This window comes from Acinonyx jubatus, chromosome X (assembly GCF_027475565.1).
Source record: "Acinonyx jubatus isolate Ajub_Pintada_27869175 chromosome X, VMU_Ajub_asm_v1.0, whole genome shotgun sequence".
Taxonomy (NCBI): domain Eukaryota; kingdom Metazoa; phylum Chordata; class Mammalia; order Carnivora; family Felidae; genus Acinonyx; species Acinonyx jubatus.
The window spans coordinates 9280195-9298822 of record NC_069389.1 but is presented as its reverse complement, the minus strand read 5'-3'; the positions used below and the strand labels follow the sequence as shown (position 1 = coordinate 9298822).

The following is an 18628-nucleotide window of genomic DNA, read 5'->3' as shown; positions in this document are numbered from 1 at the left end:
ATAACAGATCACCCTGAAACTCAGTCGGCTGTCCAACAATCACTTCTTCTCAAGCTCACGGGCCTTTAGGATGAACATTGATTGGCTGATCTTCTGGCTTCATGCCGCAGATCGGGCCACATTCGTCTCTAGATGGCAGGCTGCTAGCCTCTTGTGTTCGTTTTGGGGCCGAGGCTGAAAGGGTCACAGTCACTTGAGGGAAATGCTCTTTCGACTCCCAGGGCAGAAGCCCAATAAAGCAGGGCAACCGTACAAGCACTTTTCAAGCATTTCCAGGTCATCTTTGGTAATACGCCATTGGCCGAAGTCAGTGACCTGGTCCGGCTCAACAGCAACAGGGAAGGGAAATATATTCTGCATAGCGTGCATTTCATAAAGCTGTCTGTCTGCTCCAGTGACTAAAATCCTTCTGTGACTTCAGTGTCACTTTCTGCTTTTTCTCACTAAGGAGTTTATCACGAACTTAGTGAAATACAGTACAGCGCCTGCCTCTTTCTTCGCATTCATACTTTAAGAAGTGGGTCATTTCCATGGTTACAAAAGATAGATCAGTGTCTTCCTAAGTCAAGAGATAGGATACGTTTGGCAGTTTAAACCTAGCTTGAAGAGCCCTTTGTGTCCCTCTGGTGGTCTGACGCCATCTGGATGTTGCAAACAGCCAGGCTCCACAGTTCGACAAGGAGCAGCTTGAAAATTCCAGAAGGAGCGCCAGTCACCCGGACAGGGTGTGGCAGGCAACCCTGGGAGACGGGGAGTGGGCCGGGTGCTTACCTGGTGTTACAGAGCGAACGACTACTGGCTTTTCACTCCCCGCCACGAAACCAAACCCCAGCACGGGGTCCCTCCTCATCTCCACACTCCGTGGGGCCGGAGGGACGATTTGGTAGCTCTCCAACCGAGGGTCGTCAAAGGGGATGGCCTGCGTCATGTGACTGTGGGAAAAGCACACACAAAGGAAAAGAGGCATCAGTGTAAGCTTTTGACGATGGCTTGGCAATCACATCCTCTCCTTCGAAACTTTCTACTCGCTGTTTGGGAGACAGTGGGGAAGATGTGGGGAGACGCCTCATCACGCCTTTTGCGTGCCCTCCTTATTCCTTGAAAACACGAGCTCCACTTCTGCTTTCGGCCTTTCCACTGGCTGTTCCCCCAACCCCAATGCTGGTCCTGCAGCTACACGTGTGGCTCAACCACCACGCTCCGAAGTCTCTGCTCAGAGGCGACCCTGTGGCCACACGCTGGAACGCAGCAAGCCTGCTCCCTGTACCCTCTTCTACGTTTTGTGTCACAACACTCAGCCCCTGCCTACGTGCTACAGAACGCACATCTTTGTCTCGTTTCTGCCCGCCACACTCGAGCGTAGGCTCCGCGAGGGCAAGGAACTTTGCTTCATTCACCGATTTATCCCAGCTGCCTGGAACAGTACCCGGCATAGAGTGGATTTCTTAAGAAATAATCGAATGAAGAAGTAGAGGAAAAGATACTTCTTTGTGGAACACTATCAATTGATAACCGATAAGCTGAGAAAGAGCCTCAGAAGAGTACGGAAGCTGAAGTCAAAATAGTGGCTTATTGTCCCTCAGGGCCCACGCCTTGTATGCCAGAGTGTCGGGTCACAAATCACCTCCTGGGACTCTTAATGAAGTCTTCACTCATGGACATTATCCAAGGCAGCCTTTCTTGAGGGAAGAGTTATTAGTTTGGACACCAGAAATCTCCTTTAAGTAATGTGAGGCACTATTACCTCAATGACAGGGACTTTATTCAATTTTCTCTCTTTCTCATCCTCAATAATTTTGTAAAAGATCATTTTTAAATACCTTGAAAGACACTATTCTATATGCCATCTGCACAACATATTGTCCAAATGGAGAAAAAAAAAAAAAAGACTGAGGAGGACGAATTCTGTGGTCCTTTTGTGCAATGAATAAGGTGAGAAAAAACGGAAACCTTCTAGGATCTGTTCTTTACACACATGCCACTAAGAAAATAAAAGTTTAAAATCCCCTTTAAACAGAAAGGAAAAGGGGCGCCTTGGGGGGCTCAGTCGGGGGAGAGTCTGACTTTGGCTCAGGTCATGATCTCCCGGTTCATGAGTTCGAGCCCCGCATTGGGCTCTCTGCTGTAGGCGGGGAGCCCACTTTGAATCCTCTGTCCCCCTCACTCTCTGCCCTTCCCCTGCTTGCGCTCTCTCTCAAAAATAAATAAAGCATAAAAAAATATAGACAGAAAGGAAAGATATCTTCGATTAAGCAGCCTGGAATGCTACGAACAAGAGAAGAATGAATGGAGGGCAAACATATTATGTGCTGCATAGGCCAACACTCATCTGTTCTCTTATTTTGTCTTCAGAACACCCCACAGGCAGGGCGGTTTGACCCCACTACCTCCCCATGGCAAATGCCAAAAGAGAAAGAATAACCGGGTCAAGGTCACATGCTTCTCAGATGTAAGGCAGGTGCAATTCACACCAGGTCTCCTAAATGTCATGCGCTTGACCAGCTCCCTAATTTGCAATGACAGTGCAAAATAAAAACGTGGGAACCCTCATTTAAACATACTTAAGAACTTCAAGGCAGAGGAATGGGAAACCCATCCCAGGGCCCCAGGTAGTGTGCTATCCCCAGCGTTCCCACTACCTTTCTAGAAAAGTCCAAGCCCAGAGTGGCGGTGTTGCAGGGTCAACGGGGAGGGGCTGTCTTCTGTGAAGTCACAGATGTCTGTCTGGACCCAGAGATTAGACATGGCTACTGCAGTGGGCAGACCTCAGGCTGGCACAAGGTCACAGGACGAAGCCTGGCAGGCTAAAGGACAGAACTCGAAGCCCTGATGAAGTCAGCACAATTGATGCAGGGTGAGCCCCAGTGTCCAGGACAGCAGCCTCAGACAGGGCTCTTGGGAACTTGACCCTCTGACATGGATCCCTCACAGGCCTGAAAGAGGCATGGCTCTGTGTGCCTGGGTGAAGAAAGGGGTCACCGAGGCATGGTGGCCACTGTTCCGTTCTCTTGCCTTCTTTATAAGACAGCATCACCTCAGAGCATGCGGCTCTTGAGCTACCCTTGGAAATGAGCCTCTCCTTTTATCCCCAGATGGAACCACAGGGAAAAAAAGGGAGGGGATACCCACATTTTTAGGGCCTGGCCTTGAGCTCTTAGTTTGCACCATAATCCACAGAAGACGTTCGACATGAAGAAGACTGTAAAGTGACCTGCTCATGGTCGCATGGGTTGCAGAGCAGAGAAGTGAGCCCTAGTTGGCCAAACTTTCTTTTTTTTTTTAGTTTAAAAAAATTTTTCATGTTTATTTATCTTTGAGAGAGAGACAGACATACAGACAGACAGAGTATGAGTGGGAGAGGGGCAGAGAGAGAGGGAGACACAGAATCTGAAGCAGGCCCCAGGCTTCTAGCTATCTGCACAGAGCACGACGACGTGGGGATCAAACTCATAAAGCGGGAGATCATGACCTGAGCCAAAGTTGGACACTTAACCGGCTGAGCCACCCAGGCGCCCCAGTTGGCCAAACTTTCAATTCCAAGTTTAGAAAGGGACTGGGGAAGGCTTTTCCCCTCTACGATTGCCACTTCTGTGAAAAGCTTCCAGCACCGGTCCCCAAACTCGGCTGCACGGTCAGAATCACCAGGGAAGGATGGAAAAGTCCTAATGCTCAGGCTTCACCCCAGACCAATCACATCACAATATCGGGACGTGTGAGCCAGGATCAATTTTGAAAGGATCCCTAGGCAATCCCAAAGTGAAGCAAGGTTTGGGGACTGTTTCCTGCTCAGGGAAGGGTGGTTTCTAGCTCTCCTTCGAGGTAATAGGAAAAGAGAACACAAATGATGTCCTGGACCGCTTCCTCTGGTGTCTACTGCAAATGTAAGTTAGAATATTTAAAGCATTTGGAGCTTGATTATTCTCTTTCCGCTACATGATAAAGTAATAGCCTCCAATTTTTAATTCATCATTCATTCAAGAACTATCATATCATTATTTTATTAATACCTGACATTTATTAAACACTAATTTCATGCTAGGCAATTTTTGAAATTATTTCCATACGTTAGTTCATTTAATTCTCCGAAACAACTCCATAATGCATTCATTCAGTCAACAAATACTTATTGAACGCCCACGGGCTTCTCGGTTCCAGGAATACAATAGGAACCAAAGCAGAATGAAAATAATACAATATTCACTCTAGTGTTCAGAGACAGAAAATGAACTAATAAATTAGGAAAATGCATGGCATATCAGGTCTTTAGAAGCACTGAGGAAAAAAATAATGCTGGGAGGAAGGGGAGAGTCACGGGGTGGAGACACTCTGTGATTCTATCGGGGGGGGGCAGAAAAATATCTGGGGGAGGAGCATTTTGGGCAGAGGGGCCACCAAGGGCTGAGGTCCTCACATGGTCTGTGCCTGGGGAGGGTGTGCCTAACAGGTAGCCAGAGGGCCAGTGGGAGGAGGCGGTGGGAGGCAGGGAGGACAGTGGTTAAGGAAGTGATGGGGTGGCAGGTCACAGATCACACAGGCTCTTGAAGGGCTTCGTGTTTTGTTCTGAGTGAAACAGGCAGCCTTTGGAAGGTTCTGAGTGGAAAAGCGAGGTGACTGACGGCTGCTCTAAAGAGGACAGACGGGAGGGGCACTGGCGGGGCGGGGAAAGCTTCTTAGGACCCACTGCACCAATCCTGACAAAATATCAGGATTTTTTTTGATATCCTGCTATCAAAATGGCAGAGTGGCAGAGAAATCGTTGGGGTTTTAGTGTATTCGGAGGCCACTCCAACAGAGAGGGGCTGGGACTCCTACTCTGAAGCCTTCCTGCACACACAGGACATTGCAAGTGAGGACGGCCATATTACACATTGTCTAAAGCGACTCCTGTATCCTGCTGGATCCAAATCGCAGGAGACATTTTCTTTTCAAGGAGCTAACACTTTATGGTTTGACCAGAGACACACAAATGTAAGTGCCCAGGTAGAGGGCAAATGTGAGACTGATAAGGTACTTTGCAAGTCAGACTTTAGAGCCAGACTCTCTAAAGCCGAGTCCTGGCCCCTCCACTTCCCGGAAGGGTGCCCTGCACAAATCACTTCTTTACTGTGTGCCTCAGTTTCTTCCTCTGAAAAGTGGTGATGATAAGAGTAACAATCGCATAAGACAGTTGTAAAAATTACACGAATGAACAGAAGGGAAGCACGTAGCAAGAGGTCTGGCACGCAGGAAGCACGCGGGAAGCGTTAGCTGCTCCCTTCATCTCTTGAGGTCAGTGAATAGAAAGGAATAGGTTTCATATGTTATGAACTCATTCACTCTTAAAATATGAAAACAAACTCAATATCGTTTCAAATGCCGATAGCCCAATTCTCGGTGAAATGCCACACAAACCCTAGCGAAGTTCTGAGACCTTTCGTGTGAAAAGTCTTATCAAAAGCAATGACACAATAAACACAAATATAAACTGATTCACATGAGTCAATACTATACCAGAATACAGACAAAGAAGAAAGAATAAAATCCAGGCTCTCCAAGGATTGAATCAGTGAGTTTTCCTCTGCCATGTTTCTAGAACCCTAAGTGAACGCTGAGACCAGCGCTGACTCAGGAACCCACATTGTGGGCAACGTGACATAGACAACGTGACATGGGTCTGCCTCCCTGCATTGTTGTTTCCCCACCCAAACAACGTTTGAAACTCCACTGCATGTGTATTTTGCGGTTGATGCCTGTTCTAGCATTTTCGTCTTTGTTTATAGTTTTTTGTCCTGTTTTGTCTGCATTTTGAGGATAACGTTCCGATGGCATTATTATTTTCTTGCTCTATAGGTGGCATTTTCCAAATAAGTGATCTAAAAATAATCAACCTCTGTCTTTTTTCCAACAGGAATGGCTCCACACTAAAATGCTCCCCCATGAAACATCATTTTGTTCTTTGTATGAAGGCAAGCACTTCTTGGCTTTCTCCTTGCAGTATTTCTTAGAAAGATGCTTGAGTCCCTTTGCAATGAGCCGAGAAAGCAACATCTCTTCTACCTGCTCAATATGCTTCAGTGAATTCTGGTGCTGAGGCTGGCGGAACACAACTGATGAGCTACACAAACCCCCACCCCCTGCTCCCAACCTTTTGCAACAAACACACACAGATAGGCCAGAAACCTATGGACCTGAAAACCCAGGAAGACGTGTCCATTGAGATTGAAAGAATAATCTTCCTGTTTCTGACAGCTTCATTTTAAAAGGAATGATGGTGATCTTGCTGTCCACAACAAAAGGACAGGGCTTGGGGCGCCTGGGTGGCTCAGTCGGTGAAACGTCCGACTTCGGCTCAGGTCATGAGCTCATGGTTCGTGGGCTCAGGCCCCGCGTGGGGCTCTGTGCTGACAGCTCAGAGCCTGGAGCCTGCTTCAGATTCTGTGCCTCCCTCTCTTTCTCTGCCCCTCCCTCACTCGTGTTCTGTCTCTCTCTCTTAAAAATAAACATTAAAAATAAAAGATTAAAAAAAAAAACAAAAGGACAGGGCTTTCTTTGATCACTGGGAGCTTTTCTTCCTCCACAGAAATAAAAGACTGATACCTCCAATGTGTCACAAAGAGTTGCTTGGACTAGTAGATAGAACGCTCTGAGATGATTCCATTTTTCCATGTACTCATTAGAGCCAGTGAGGTCCTTTTATGGACTATGGGCTGAGCGGTCAGATTCTGGAAGGAAAAACTAAATTTAGAAGTCATTATGTTTGTTGTAAAATTTAAAAACGTAGGGAGACGGTAGCAGAGAGGGCACCTGGGGAATGAAGACTGGAAGGAAAAGAAGTATAAATAAACATACGTGCCTGAGCTCTACTCGAGAAGGTTGTGGTTGGGGTTACTTTTCAGGGATGGCCAGCCGTGATTACATGAGAGCATCTTGGCAGTACTGTTATCTGCGATAGACTGAATTATTCTTCATTTGCTCCCCAGGATGTGATCGGCCACCATATGCCACAACGCTTTTCAGAGCCTCCCACTGTATGCTACATATTTCACCGCCCCTGGACTCTGCTCACATCTCACAGCCCAAAGCGTATCACACGGCTGAGCCCACATGTGACGAACAAAAAAATGCCCCTGTGGTTGGGCATGTGCTAGCGCTGCTTTGTCAACACCATGAGAAGACCGTCGCGAGGAAGCTGACGCCCCTTCAGCTTGGACTGCAGAACAGACCCATGGGGAACGGACCAGAACAGGCAACTCAGTAAGGAGCCAAGTGTAGCAGAGCTGCCCTGCCCCCCCGGCCTAGATCAGAAAGCTGAACAAGAGCTAAGAAATAATGACTCTATGGCACTGAATTTGGAGGATGTTTGTTATGCACCAAAAGCTCACTCATACAATCTGTAGTGATTTCCGTATTATTTTAAAGCTCTGGAATTTCACATCCCAGAGGGTTCTAGCAACCTTATTCTCCACACCATTTATGACCGAACGTTACATTTTACAACATAAGAGACACTTCCAAAGGAAACTTTCCCACTCGGTATCTCAGTTGACATGACATCCACAGGAACCCTATGGTCTATTCTTCATGACTTTCTCATATCCCTGATTGGACTTGACTAGCAGTGGCTCTCAATGCAAGGGTCAAACTTCACAAGCCCTACTGTGGCCTGTGAGGGGGAGTTTAATAAGAAAAGCTCTGAACAAGAGTTCTAGGGGTGCCTGGGAGGCTCAGTCGGTTGAGTGTTGGACTCTTGATTTCGGCTCAGGTCATGATCCCAGGGACATGCAATCAAGCCCCGCGTTGGGCTCTGTGCTGAGTGTGGAGCCTGCTTAAGATTCATTGCCCACCACCCCCCCGCCCCTCTCCCCTGCTTGTGTTCTCTGTCTCTCCAAAAAAAACTAAAGACTCTAAATGAGGCAAACCAGAATTCCTCAGAACAAGAACAAGGAAAGAAAAAGAAAGCTGAAGTATGGATTATTACAGCTGATAGATTAGAACTAAGAGAGGTCACAGAGTAGATTAGACTCCTCCATGGGTTTCTAGCGAGTCAATATTATGATATGTATGGTAAAATAACATTCTGAAAGTAATTTTTGCTTGGTTCTCATGGAGTTTTTTCCTCTACTGGGTCTGATGAGAAAGACGGGATTGGCAGTCCCTTCCCTTAGGGAAGATGCATTTACAGGGTCCAGAGCAAAAACTGACTGCAGATAACCCTCTTTCCCGACTTTTGTTTCCTGAAAAGTCTGAGTGGTATGGCTAAGGAGGCAAGGGCAGATGGTCCCTGTGAGGTGGTAGAAACTTCAGGACAGAGGACATTGGTGGTATGTCTAACGAAACACCAAGATCCACAGGCTGAGCCTAAAGAAATGACAGAGTCCGTGAACTTCAGGGAACCACTCAGTCTTGGGCTAGGGTGTCTCAGGTACTGAGAAGACCACAGAGGCCTGCTTAAATTTCTGCTCTACATAGATCCAGAGGACTTCTGAATATTCAACACGATGATATTCCAATTGCCAACCAACAGGAATGTAATATGGTGATACTCACACATGACTTTAGGGAGAAGATCTGTATGCTAAGTGAGAAAACAGTGTGAGTAAACAGCATCTCTGAGGGGAAGGAGAGAGGGGAGCTGGAAGAGAAGTGACTGAGCTTGGAGAGAACCCATCCTGTGCAGGGACATCACACCAGGAGATCCGGAAACTCCCTTGTATCTGGAACGACCTCCTAGTCAGCCACTCTACAGTTCCATTCTCGTATGTCCATGGGATCCCATCCCTCTGATGATACGTGCATTTTGACACTAAATCCTATGTTTCTGAAAGCAAATCTGGGCAAGCCTCTGCCCTTGGGGGATCAAAAAGGCCCAACCATACGCTGCCACTGGAGAGAAGTTAACTTTAATATAAAAATAAATAAGTGCACATAATGTGTTTCCAGCTCACATAACATACTGAGTCTCATGCGTTTCACTTTCATGAATACACATATTGGGGGTTCAGAAGAACTTAACCTTCACTCATCAGGTCCACAGGCCACTGTCACTCAATTCCATAACACATCAGGAGGATTTAAAGATTTACAAGTGTTGGGGTGCCTGGGTGGCTCAGTTAGTTAAGCATCTGACTTTGGCTCAGGTCATGATCTCACAGTCCATAAGTTCGAGCCCCGCATCGGGCTCTGTGCTGCCAGCTTGGAGCCTGGAGTCTGCTTCGGAGTCTCTCTCTCTCGATCTCGCTCTCTCTCTCTCTCTCTGTCCTTCCCCTGCTCGCTCTCTCTCAAAAATAAATAAACATTAAAAACATTAAATTAAAAAAAAGAAAGATTTACAAATGTTTAGTCAGGCCTGGAAGCTTACGCAGTACTTGAAAAGCTAAGAGCATCCCGAATGCCCACACTGAAAACACACAAAATGTTTAGAGGAATCCTGTTGGGAGAATTTTATGAGGGATTGAAATCAATGGGACTCCTTAACAGGCAGACGAAAGACGAAAATCTCCATTCACATCAACCTAATTTACAGATTGAATGCCATCCAATAAAGATATTTTCAACAGTCCGCTTTAACGAATGCAACAAAGAGAATTCTCAATTTTATATGATCATATAAAAGAACACTTTGAACGAGGAAAACACTGCTTGTCTAGCCCGACAAGAAGACCGGACCCTATTATGAAATGACAACTCTTCCGATGCTCTGACACTGGCACAAATATAGAAAAGGATAAAATGGGGGAGTCGCAGCTTTGACTGGGACAAAGCAAGTGTTCCAGGGTAAATTTAGAGATGCCTGCCCTCTAAAAAAATTGAACACAAGCTAGGCACCAAAGAAACAGAAGTACTTCAGCATGTCAATAATATGGTTGGCTTTGAAACAAAACCATTAAGTCTTTTGTCCAACACAGAGGTTGTTGGCTGCTACCTGGTGACAGTGAACTAAAAGAGTGGTCTCTTCCCAGTAAAGGAGATGTCATAACAATGAATGAGGAAGTAACCAATTTTTTAAAAGAAACTTGGGTTGTGGTAAGAATGTAGGGAAACAGATGTTTAGAAATGATCCTACCGTGATGTGCTTGTTTTATTGAAAATTATGCAAATATGTATCTATAAAAACAGCAGCCTTGGAAAATGGGGAAATGTATTTTTCTAACCTGTTTAAAAATCCTCAAATGAAGCATTTCAGTGGACTCATTTGTTAAATGAGTTGAAATCATTTGTTAAATATAATAAAACGAAACATCTTCCATTTGGTTTGTGAGAACAGTTGAGGGACGTTAAGGAACATGGAAACTTCCTGGGTGAATTTCTTTCCTTCTTTCTTTCTTTCTTTCTTTCTTTCTTTCTTTCTTTCTTTCTTTCAAGTTTATTTGTTTTGAGAGAGAGCGCAAGTGGGGGAGGGGCAGAGAGAGCAAGGGAGAGAGAACCATGAGATCACGAGCCACCCAGGCGCCCCTCTGGCTGAATTTCAACAGTCACTTGTGTAGATGAGATTGTTATGTTTCTGCGGTTCCTTTTTTCTTCCAATGGCAGCGATTAAAACCAAGCAAAGAAAAAAGCTGAACTTGCAGACAGACCCTGAAACTTTTATTCGATGAAGTGGTAAACTAAGACGCTCAAAAATAAATAAGGATCCTCAATCACTTTGCTGTCATTAAAATATTGAATAGTCTGTAATGCAGCAGTGACAGCAAAATGTTTACAAGTGATTAAAATGTATGTCACCGTCAACTCATCTTAACGTAACATCTTTTGCACATATGCTTTATGCCTTCCATATTTCATTTACAGCTGGGTGGTGTGTATATGTACATATATATACATATATATATGTGTTACAAATAAATTAATACATATTCAGAATTTGCTTTTTTACTAATAGGAATGGAATACAAAAGCAGAAACTGGAGATTTCTATTCTGTATAATCTGACTTAGGCTGCAGGACCAAAAAATGTTTTACATACTCAAACATGATGGACAAAAATCATTGCTACTACAAAGCTCAGCATAGCCCTTAAAAAGTCCAGCTCTCACATTCTGATCTGTGCTGAAGCATTTTTAGACCCCTACAAGTGGAGGTGCCTGGGTGGCTCAGACGGCTAAGGGTCTGACTCTTGGTTTCGGCACAGGGCAAGATCTTGCAGCTCGTGGGTTCCAGCCCCGTATGTGGCTCTGTGCTGACAGCGCGGAACCTGCTTGGGTTTCTCTGTCTCAGAAATAAATAAATAAACATTAAAAAAATAAAAACCTACAAATGAAGTCGGGAAGCAGCACATTTCCATTCTGCTTGTCTAATCCTTGCTAATCCCATCAGGCGAGATAAAACAGGGTGGCCCTAGGTTTGGGTGACAAAACGATAGGCAAATTGATGGTTATTACATGTGCTCTTGCTTTGGGCTCCAGAAGGTTGAACCCTTTGGGGGTTGGAAACACAACCACCCCAAATCTTTCTGTTTCATTTGGCACCTATTGTTTATAGAGCATGACGTATTACAGGACAGGGCAGGGCCCGGGAGACTTTTTCATCATGAGCGATTACCCTTATTTTTTTGTGCCTATAGGAAAATCCATTTTTGAACAAAAGACTTGATAACAACGAGCAAAGCCTTTCTCAAACATGTTAAAATCATCCCTGTGGGCCTGTAAGTTTGTCTCCATCAAACTAGATTCTATCCTTACTTTAGGGCAGTACATGGGGAAGCAGAGGGTTGAAGATATAGGGGGGTCCATTCCCCATCCCAAGGGGCTATTGTATATTTCTGTGATCTGTGTATATTTAAAAATTTCTTTTATAGTTTTATGCTTGGAAAGTGAAAACAATCCCATGGGTTTGTAAATTCAAACTACAAGAGTGTGTGTTATAGAAACCATGATCTAAGACAATATTTAAAAACATGAATTGATTTTGCGGCATCTGGCTGGCTCAGTTGGTAGAGACTAGGACTCTTGGTTTCGGGGTCGTGAGTTCAAGCCCCACATTAGGCACAGAGTTTACTTAAAGTAAATAAAGAAATAAATAAAATGAGGGGATTAAAAAAACCCCATGAATTGATTTTTTAAAAAGACACTTTTAGAGAGATGATTAGCCACACTTTATAAATTTCATGATTTTATAATCTTTACACAAAGGATTTGAAAAAGTGATTAAGTGGTAAGGGTTCCTTTGATGACTAACTTCTGATAGAAGTTAAAAGAAGCCGGCAAGGAAATCACAGAATCAAAGGTTTCAGCTAACAGTTCTATTTTAATTAAGAAATTGCGATCTCCTAATCTTTTCTGCACTAACGTAATTATTCTCAGCCCCTACCTAGAGAATTTAGTTTCCTTAGACGTTGATCTCCATTACTGCCCAAAGTTACGTATCTTTCCTGTTCTGAGTTATGTGTGTTTGCTTGTGTTTCTTCTCTTCTAAGCTCCATACACATGAACTGAACCTCTCTACCCCGGCCCCAGATCCAGGCCTGGCTTCGTCTCTGCCTGCTCTGTGCAGTGGGAGCTCTGCCCTTGTGGGCGGCATCATGTGGGCCCCTTGCCCAGGTCCCAGGTGCTGCTAGTCTCTGCGTGCCTCAGTGGGACTTGTTGACGTCTTTATCTGTGCCTACATCTATCCATTCCCTGCTGATGGGGAGTGTCCTCATCCTGACTCCCACTGAAAAATGTAATTACAACTTCAGCTTTGATTCTTAGCCAAGAACGATAAACATTTCTGCATTGAGAGCAGTAGTGAGATCAATTATTCAACTAATATTTATTTATACTATATCAACCATACCTATATTTATACCAACGGTTCTCAAAAAACAAATAAATCCCAAACAAGTACCTATGAAATAAACATATTTCTTTCTGGATGAAACACATTTTCCACATAGAAGACTTTAGCTTCATGTACTGACCACTGTAGAACTAATTTCCATTTGCCTACTTTAAATGAAAAGCGATCTCCTTTTTTCTTAACTGAGGCATTTTCTCTGGTTGTCTCTGTGAAAGTGTTCTCAGTAAACATTTGTTTCTGGTCAACGTTACCCACAGGGTCGCCATTTTCATGCTTTAGAAGAGTGGATATGCTCACTGGAAGATTCTGTCTCCCATCTTCTCTCAGGCTGGCAGGAACTGACTTCTCAAATTTGGTCAAAAGCAGTCTCTTTGCTTATTTATGATGGATCAAATTTGAACTGCTACTAATTCAACAACTATTTAATGGAACCTTTCTACGTGTCTGGGACCTGGGATGTGACTGTGATTCAGACCAACATGTATGTATTCTAGCACAGGTGTCAGGAAATTATAGCCCATGGGCCAAATCTAGCCTCTGCCTGTTTCAGTAAATAAAGTTTTATTGGAACACAACCATGCCCCTTTATTTACGCATTGCAGCTGCTTTCGTGTTACCAAGGCAGAGTTTGGTAGTGGTGACGGAGGCTTTCTGGCCCACAAAGCCTGAAATCTTTACTATCTGGTCCTTTACAGAAAAAGGTTTGACAAACCTTCTTCCAGTGGAAGGACAGAGGCAATAAAAATCCAATAAACATACACTATATCTCATATTGTTGGTGGCTGATAGCTTTTACGAACAAAAATACAGCAGGATAGAGAATGAAAGGGGGTGGATTGTTTTAACAAGACACGAGGGGAGGCCTCTCTAAGGAGTTTACCTCTGAGACCTGCACGAAGTGAGGGAACGAGTTGGGAAGTGATCCCTGGGTCAACTATCTCAGGCAGAGGGAAGAGAGATGCATAAAGGCCTTGAGAGAATAGTCTCCGAGCCATTGGTCTACTCATGCATTTGTTCCTTTATTCAAACAAGTTTTAGTTTAATGTGCTGTGAAGTTCTCCTTAGTTCTGTGCCCTCAAAGAAATTCCAATCCCATAGGAGGAGTGACGGATACAAACATCTGAGTATAACAGACGACTAGAGGCAGGTGCCCCTGAAAGATACACCCCATACTTTGGGGGTACATTCCATGGGGATACTTGATCTAACCTAAGGGCAGTCAGTGGGGACTGGGAAAGACCTCACAGAGCAGATGCCCAGGGGATGAGTCTAGAGATGTGAAGTGGAAACTACCGGATGGACAAGGAAGGGAATTACATTCCAATCCAAGGGAACAGGAAGCAAAGCCATAGAGGCATTAAAGAAACCGGTGTTTGGGACAAGTGTAAGTGTTACTTGTTGGGTAATGGGGGAGAATGTTTAAGAGAGAGAGAAGTATCAAGAAAACTACAAGCCATGGGGCGCCTGGGTGGCTTGGTTGGTTAAGCGTCCGACTTTGGCTCAGGTCATGATCTCACGGTCCGTGAGTTTGAGCCCCGCGTCGGGCTCTGTGCTGACTGCTCAGAGCCTGGAGCCTGTTTCAGATTCTGTGTCTCCCTCTCTCTCTGCCTCTCCCCTGTTCATGCTCTGTCTCTCTGTCTCAAAAATAAATAAACGTTAAAAAAAATTAAAAAAAAAAAAGAAAAAAGAAAACTACAAGCCATGTTAGAATGCTGTCTGGTATCAGACACACACCCTTTATGTAAGGATGAGTACATCCTTCCTGGAAAGATCACAGGCTCTAAAATCTATCTCTTGCTTAGGATCTGGTATGCACTGGGTAGGAAAAGTAAAAATCCTGAAATTCTCTCCACATTCCAGGAGATGAAAGTAGAATAAAAAAGTTTTTAAAAATGTTTATTTATTTATTTTGAGAGAGAGAGAGAGAGAGCAAGTGAGCATGAGCAAGCGAGCAGGGGGTGGGGAGGGCTAGAGAAAGAGAGGAGAGAGAATCCCAAGCAGGCTCCCTGCCATCAGCTCAGAGCCCGACACGGGGCTCGATCTCACGGAGCGTGAGATCATGACCTGAGCCCAAACCAAGAGTTGGACGCTTAACTGATTGAGCCACCCAGGTGCCCCAAAAGTAGAGTGCCTTAGAAAATAAGGCCATAGTTTTAAGTATTAACTTAAATGTGTATACTATTAATTTTATTTATGAATCACGCTGTTGTTCATTTTGAGGGTTATAGTTCAAAGGATTACACAGTTTAAACAGAACCCAGACTGATAACATTTTCCAGTCATACCTTCAGCTTTAGCAAATGAGATGTCCAAAATAGGTTCCATTAATTCATGATCAGATTTATCTTCCAAGGACTCAGTTCTATTAGTCAATACCACTATTGAAAACCACTTCAACAATTAGTCTTTTATCAACAGCCAGTTCATCTACCCAGATTTTTGTCATCGTTAAAGATGATGAATTCAGCGCCTGCAAAATGCTTATTGACTGTGCCGTGCGAATCTAATTGTAGGATCTAAAAGGGCAAAATGTTTGTCGGTTTCCTTAAAGCTGCAAGATCCCTACAGCTAGGCTGGTAATCAATTACATTAATTGAGTCCGGTTCAATGTGTTTAAGGGATGACTTTTATGTTAATGACACTCTCATGTGTCAGGGGCAATAATAATCACCTCACACCATCAACTCCAGGTATGCATTACTCCCAAGGAACCTTAGATTAAGATTTATTGGTGATTAAAAATTTAAAAGACAAATAAAAGAGGAAGGTAGCCCCACAATAAATGCTCCGAATCATATGTTTGGCCATCATCTGTATAGACAGCGGGACACTTGGGGGAGTGTAAGTTCACGTGAATCGAATTGAGAGGAGGCTATAGAACATTTCAATACCACTATGGAAATCTATTCCTGGAGAATGCATTGTTTAGAAAATGACTTAGCAGTCAGCCCAACTTTCCATTCTCACCCCTGACTAGGACCCAGAAGTGGGGATCTTCAGCGTACGTCCATGTTCCTCCCATGACACTTGGTATGTGGTCCTAAGGTTTGAAGGGTGCAGTCAAGCTAGACTCGAGGTGCTGGTGAGCAAGAGGAAAGTAGACTGGGAAGAAACCAGAGGATGTCGTTGTTCAGACCCCATTCAAGCGGGGAAGGCCTTCGATTTCAGTATGAAGAGAATAGGCACTGGGAGAAGAATGGCCAGTATATTCCAAGACAGCGAATTTCCCACCATGGGTCTCCATTTCAAAACAAAATATTAAACAGAACCATTCAAGAAAGTACGGCAATACTCTGATATTTCTGATATTCCGTCTCTCCTTGAATGCTATTTGCTTAAACCTATTTCATTTTTCAGACCCGATTTAGATGATAAGCTAAATCATACTTCAAATTCTTCCCCATTAGTTAATCTAGCATTACCCAGGCATCCGTGCTTTTAAAAAAGGGCCTTCCAGGTGATTCTGGTGCAGGATTCAGGACCACACTGTGAAAACCATTGGGTCAGTGGGACACATCCTAGGAAGAAGCTTCAGGGATAAAACAGACAGCCAACCTCCATATATTTTCCAGTTTGCTTGCTGTAGTTACCAGCCTCTTTACATCTTTTTCCCGGTGACTGTCTTGAGAATCTGAGTTCCCAGATGGAGAAGCATTTGTGGGAGGCAAAAGCAATTTGCGATGAAAAACAATCTCGTGGCTAGAACGAACATTTGCCATTATATTAGCACGAGCCCGGAACATTCTCAAGGAGTGAAAAGCATATAGATTAGAGACATGCCTCTCGAAAGCCTATTGTACGCAGCCCGGTTGAGAACTGGTGTGCGCCATCCACTCCTGGGCAAAGGAAACAGCTTTTCATTGTTTTGTTTTATCTTACTGCGCTGCTCCCTCGCAGACCAGATCTGCTGAGACTTGACAACATTCCTACCTGAACATCTGGAGTCTAAACCAAGTTCGTTTTATAGACCTTGGCCGGTGCACGTGGCGTCGCCTTTCGTCTTACAAAGAGAACTTGAGGCAAAATTTTACCTTGTTTCATATAGTTAGGATTCATTTGGATAAACTCAAAATAGCTCAAGCCTTCAGAGGACACGCATGCTTCAATCTATACTGAAACTTTCTAAAAGCTCAATTATTTTTGAAAATAATTAACATGTGTCAGCAGTTTCCATTTTACTAGATGCAGATTTCTTGTGATCATAATTGATGTTTAACAAAATATGAAACATAGGCATTTTCCATGACATATATTTAGCAATTTTATGTATGCCTAATTAACGTTGTCACAGCAGTGTTCATTTAACTCAGTTGAAGGGCTAAAAAGTGTTTTCAGCTTTTATTAGTGTGACATTTGTTTTCTGGGCCACACAAACCATGGGGATAAACAAGTCAAAAAGCCAAGATAAAACTGGGAGATTCTGCCTCAATCCTTCTTCACCTTTAAAAATGGGCTTTCAAGGGGCGCCTGGGGGGCCCAGTGGGTTAAAGATCTGACTCTAGATTTCGGCTCAGGTCATGACCTCACGGTTCGTGGGATCGAGCCCCGGGCTGGGTGCTGGGCTCTGTCCTGACAGTGCGGGGCCTGCTTGGGATTCTCTCTCTCTCTCTCTCTCTCTCTCTCTCTCTCCGTCCTCTGCTCACACACTTGCTCTCTCAAAATAAATAAATAAACTTAAAAAAAGAAATAACATGCTGTCCTCTTCTTCACAGGTAGTATCAATTCTCTTCAATAATTTATACTCATTTATCTAATCCATTCATTCATTCATTCATTCATTCATTCATTCATTCATTTAGAGTGTGAGTGTGAGGGGGGCGGAGAGAATCCCAAGCAGGCTCCGCACCGTCAGTGTAGAGCCAGATGTGGGGCTTGAACTCACCAGCCATGAGACCACGACCTGAGCCGAAACTAAGAGTTGGACACTTAACCGGCTGGGCCACCCAGGTGCCCCTCATTTACCTAATCTTTACGTCAGTCTGTTAATCGGGCACTGTGCTGGGCCCCGAGGAAAAGAACTCTTACGATAAAAGGAAGAGATGCTGCTAACATGCACTGAGCTTGCCAAACACTGTTTGCAATTATATATACGCACTGCATTTATCCTCACCACGAAGCCACTAGGTGGGTAATATTTGTATCGTCTATACTTGAGGGCACTGAGGAACAGAGCAGTCACATTTATTATTATTGTTATTTATTTATTTTTGAGAGAGAGAGAGAGCACGTGAGTGAGTGGGGGAGGGGCAGAGAGAGAGGGAGACACAGAATCGGAAGCAGGCTCCAGGCTCTGAGCAGTCAGCACAGAGCCTGATGCGAGGCTTGAACTCACGGACTGTGAGATTGCGACCTGAGCCGAAGTCGGACGCTTAACCGACTGAGCCACTCAGGCGCCTCAGAGAGTGGTGACGTTTCAGCTATGAAAGTGCTAGAAGAAAATACTTCTTTTTTTTTTTTTAAATGTTTTATTTATTTTTGAGACAGAGAGAGACAGAGCATGAACAGGGGAGGGGCAGAGAGAGAGGGAGACACAGAATCTGAACCAGGCTCCAGGCTCTGAGCGGTCAGCACAGAGCCTGACGCGGGGCTCGAACTCACGGACCGTGAGATCGCGACCTGAGCCGAAGTTGGACGCTTAACCGACCAAGCCACCCAGGCGCCCCGAAAATACTTCTTTAAAAAAGTTCAAAATGGAGTCACTTGTATGAAGTCCCAGGTCAGCAAACCATGGCTAAATACGTAACCTAACCACAGTTTCATCCTCTCCCGGGAATGTAACCTCTCCACTCTATTTGGAATTGCATGGTCAGCACTACTGAGGCAATCGACCTGATAGACCCTGCCCATCTCCCATCCCCCTTAGGAAGGAGGCTTT

General features: G+C 44.4%; 1 protein-coding gene across 7 annotated transcripts in view; it reads right to left on the bottom strand.

Moving 5' to 3' along the window:
* The window catches only part of FRMPD4 (FERM and PDZ domain containing 4), a 688829-nt gene that overhangs the window by 87090 nt on the left and 583111 nt on the right, over positions 1–18628 (bottom strand). For all 7 annotated transcript variants that reach the window (XM_053202067.1, XM_053202065.1, XM_053202066.1 and 4 more), the window contains one exon: positions 772–932. In XM_053202067.1, coding sequence (XP_053058042.1) covers positions 772–932 — 161 coding nt within the window. The remainder of the gene's footprint in view (positions 1–771; positions 933–18628) is intronic.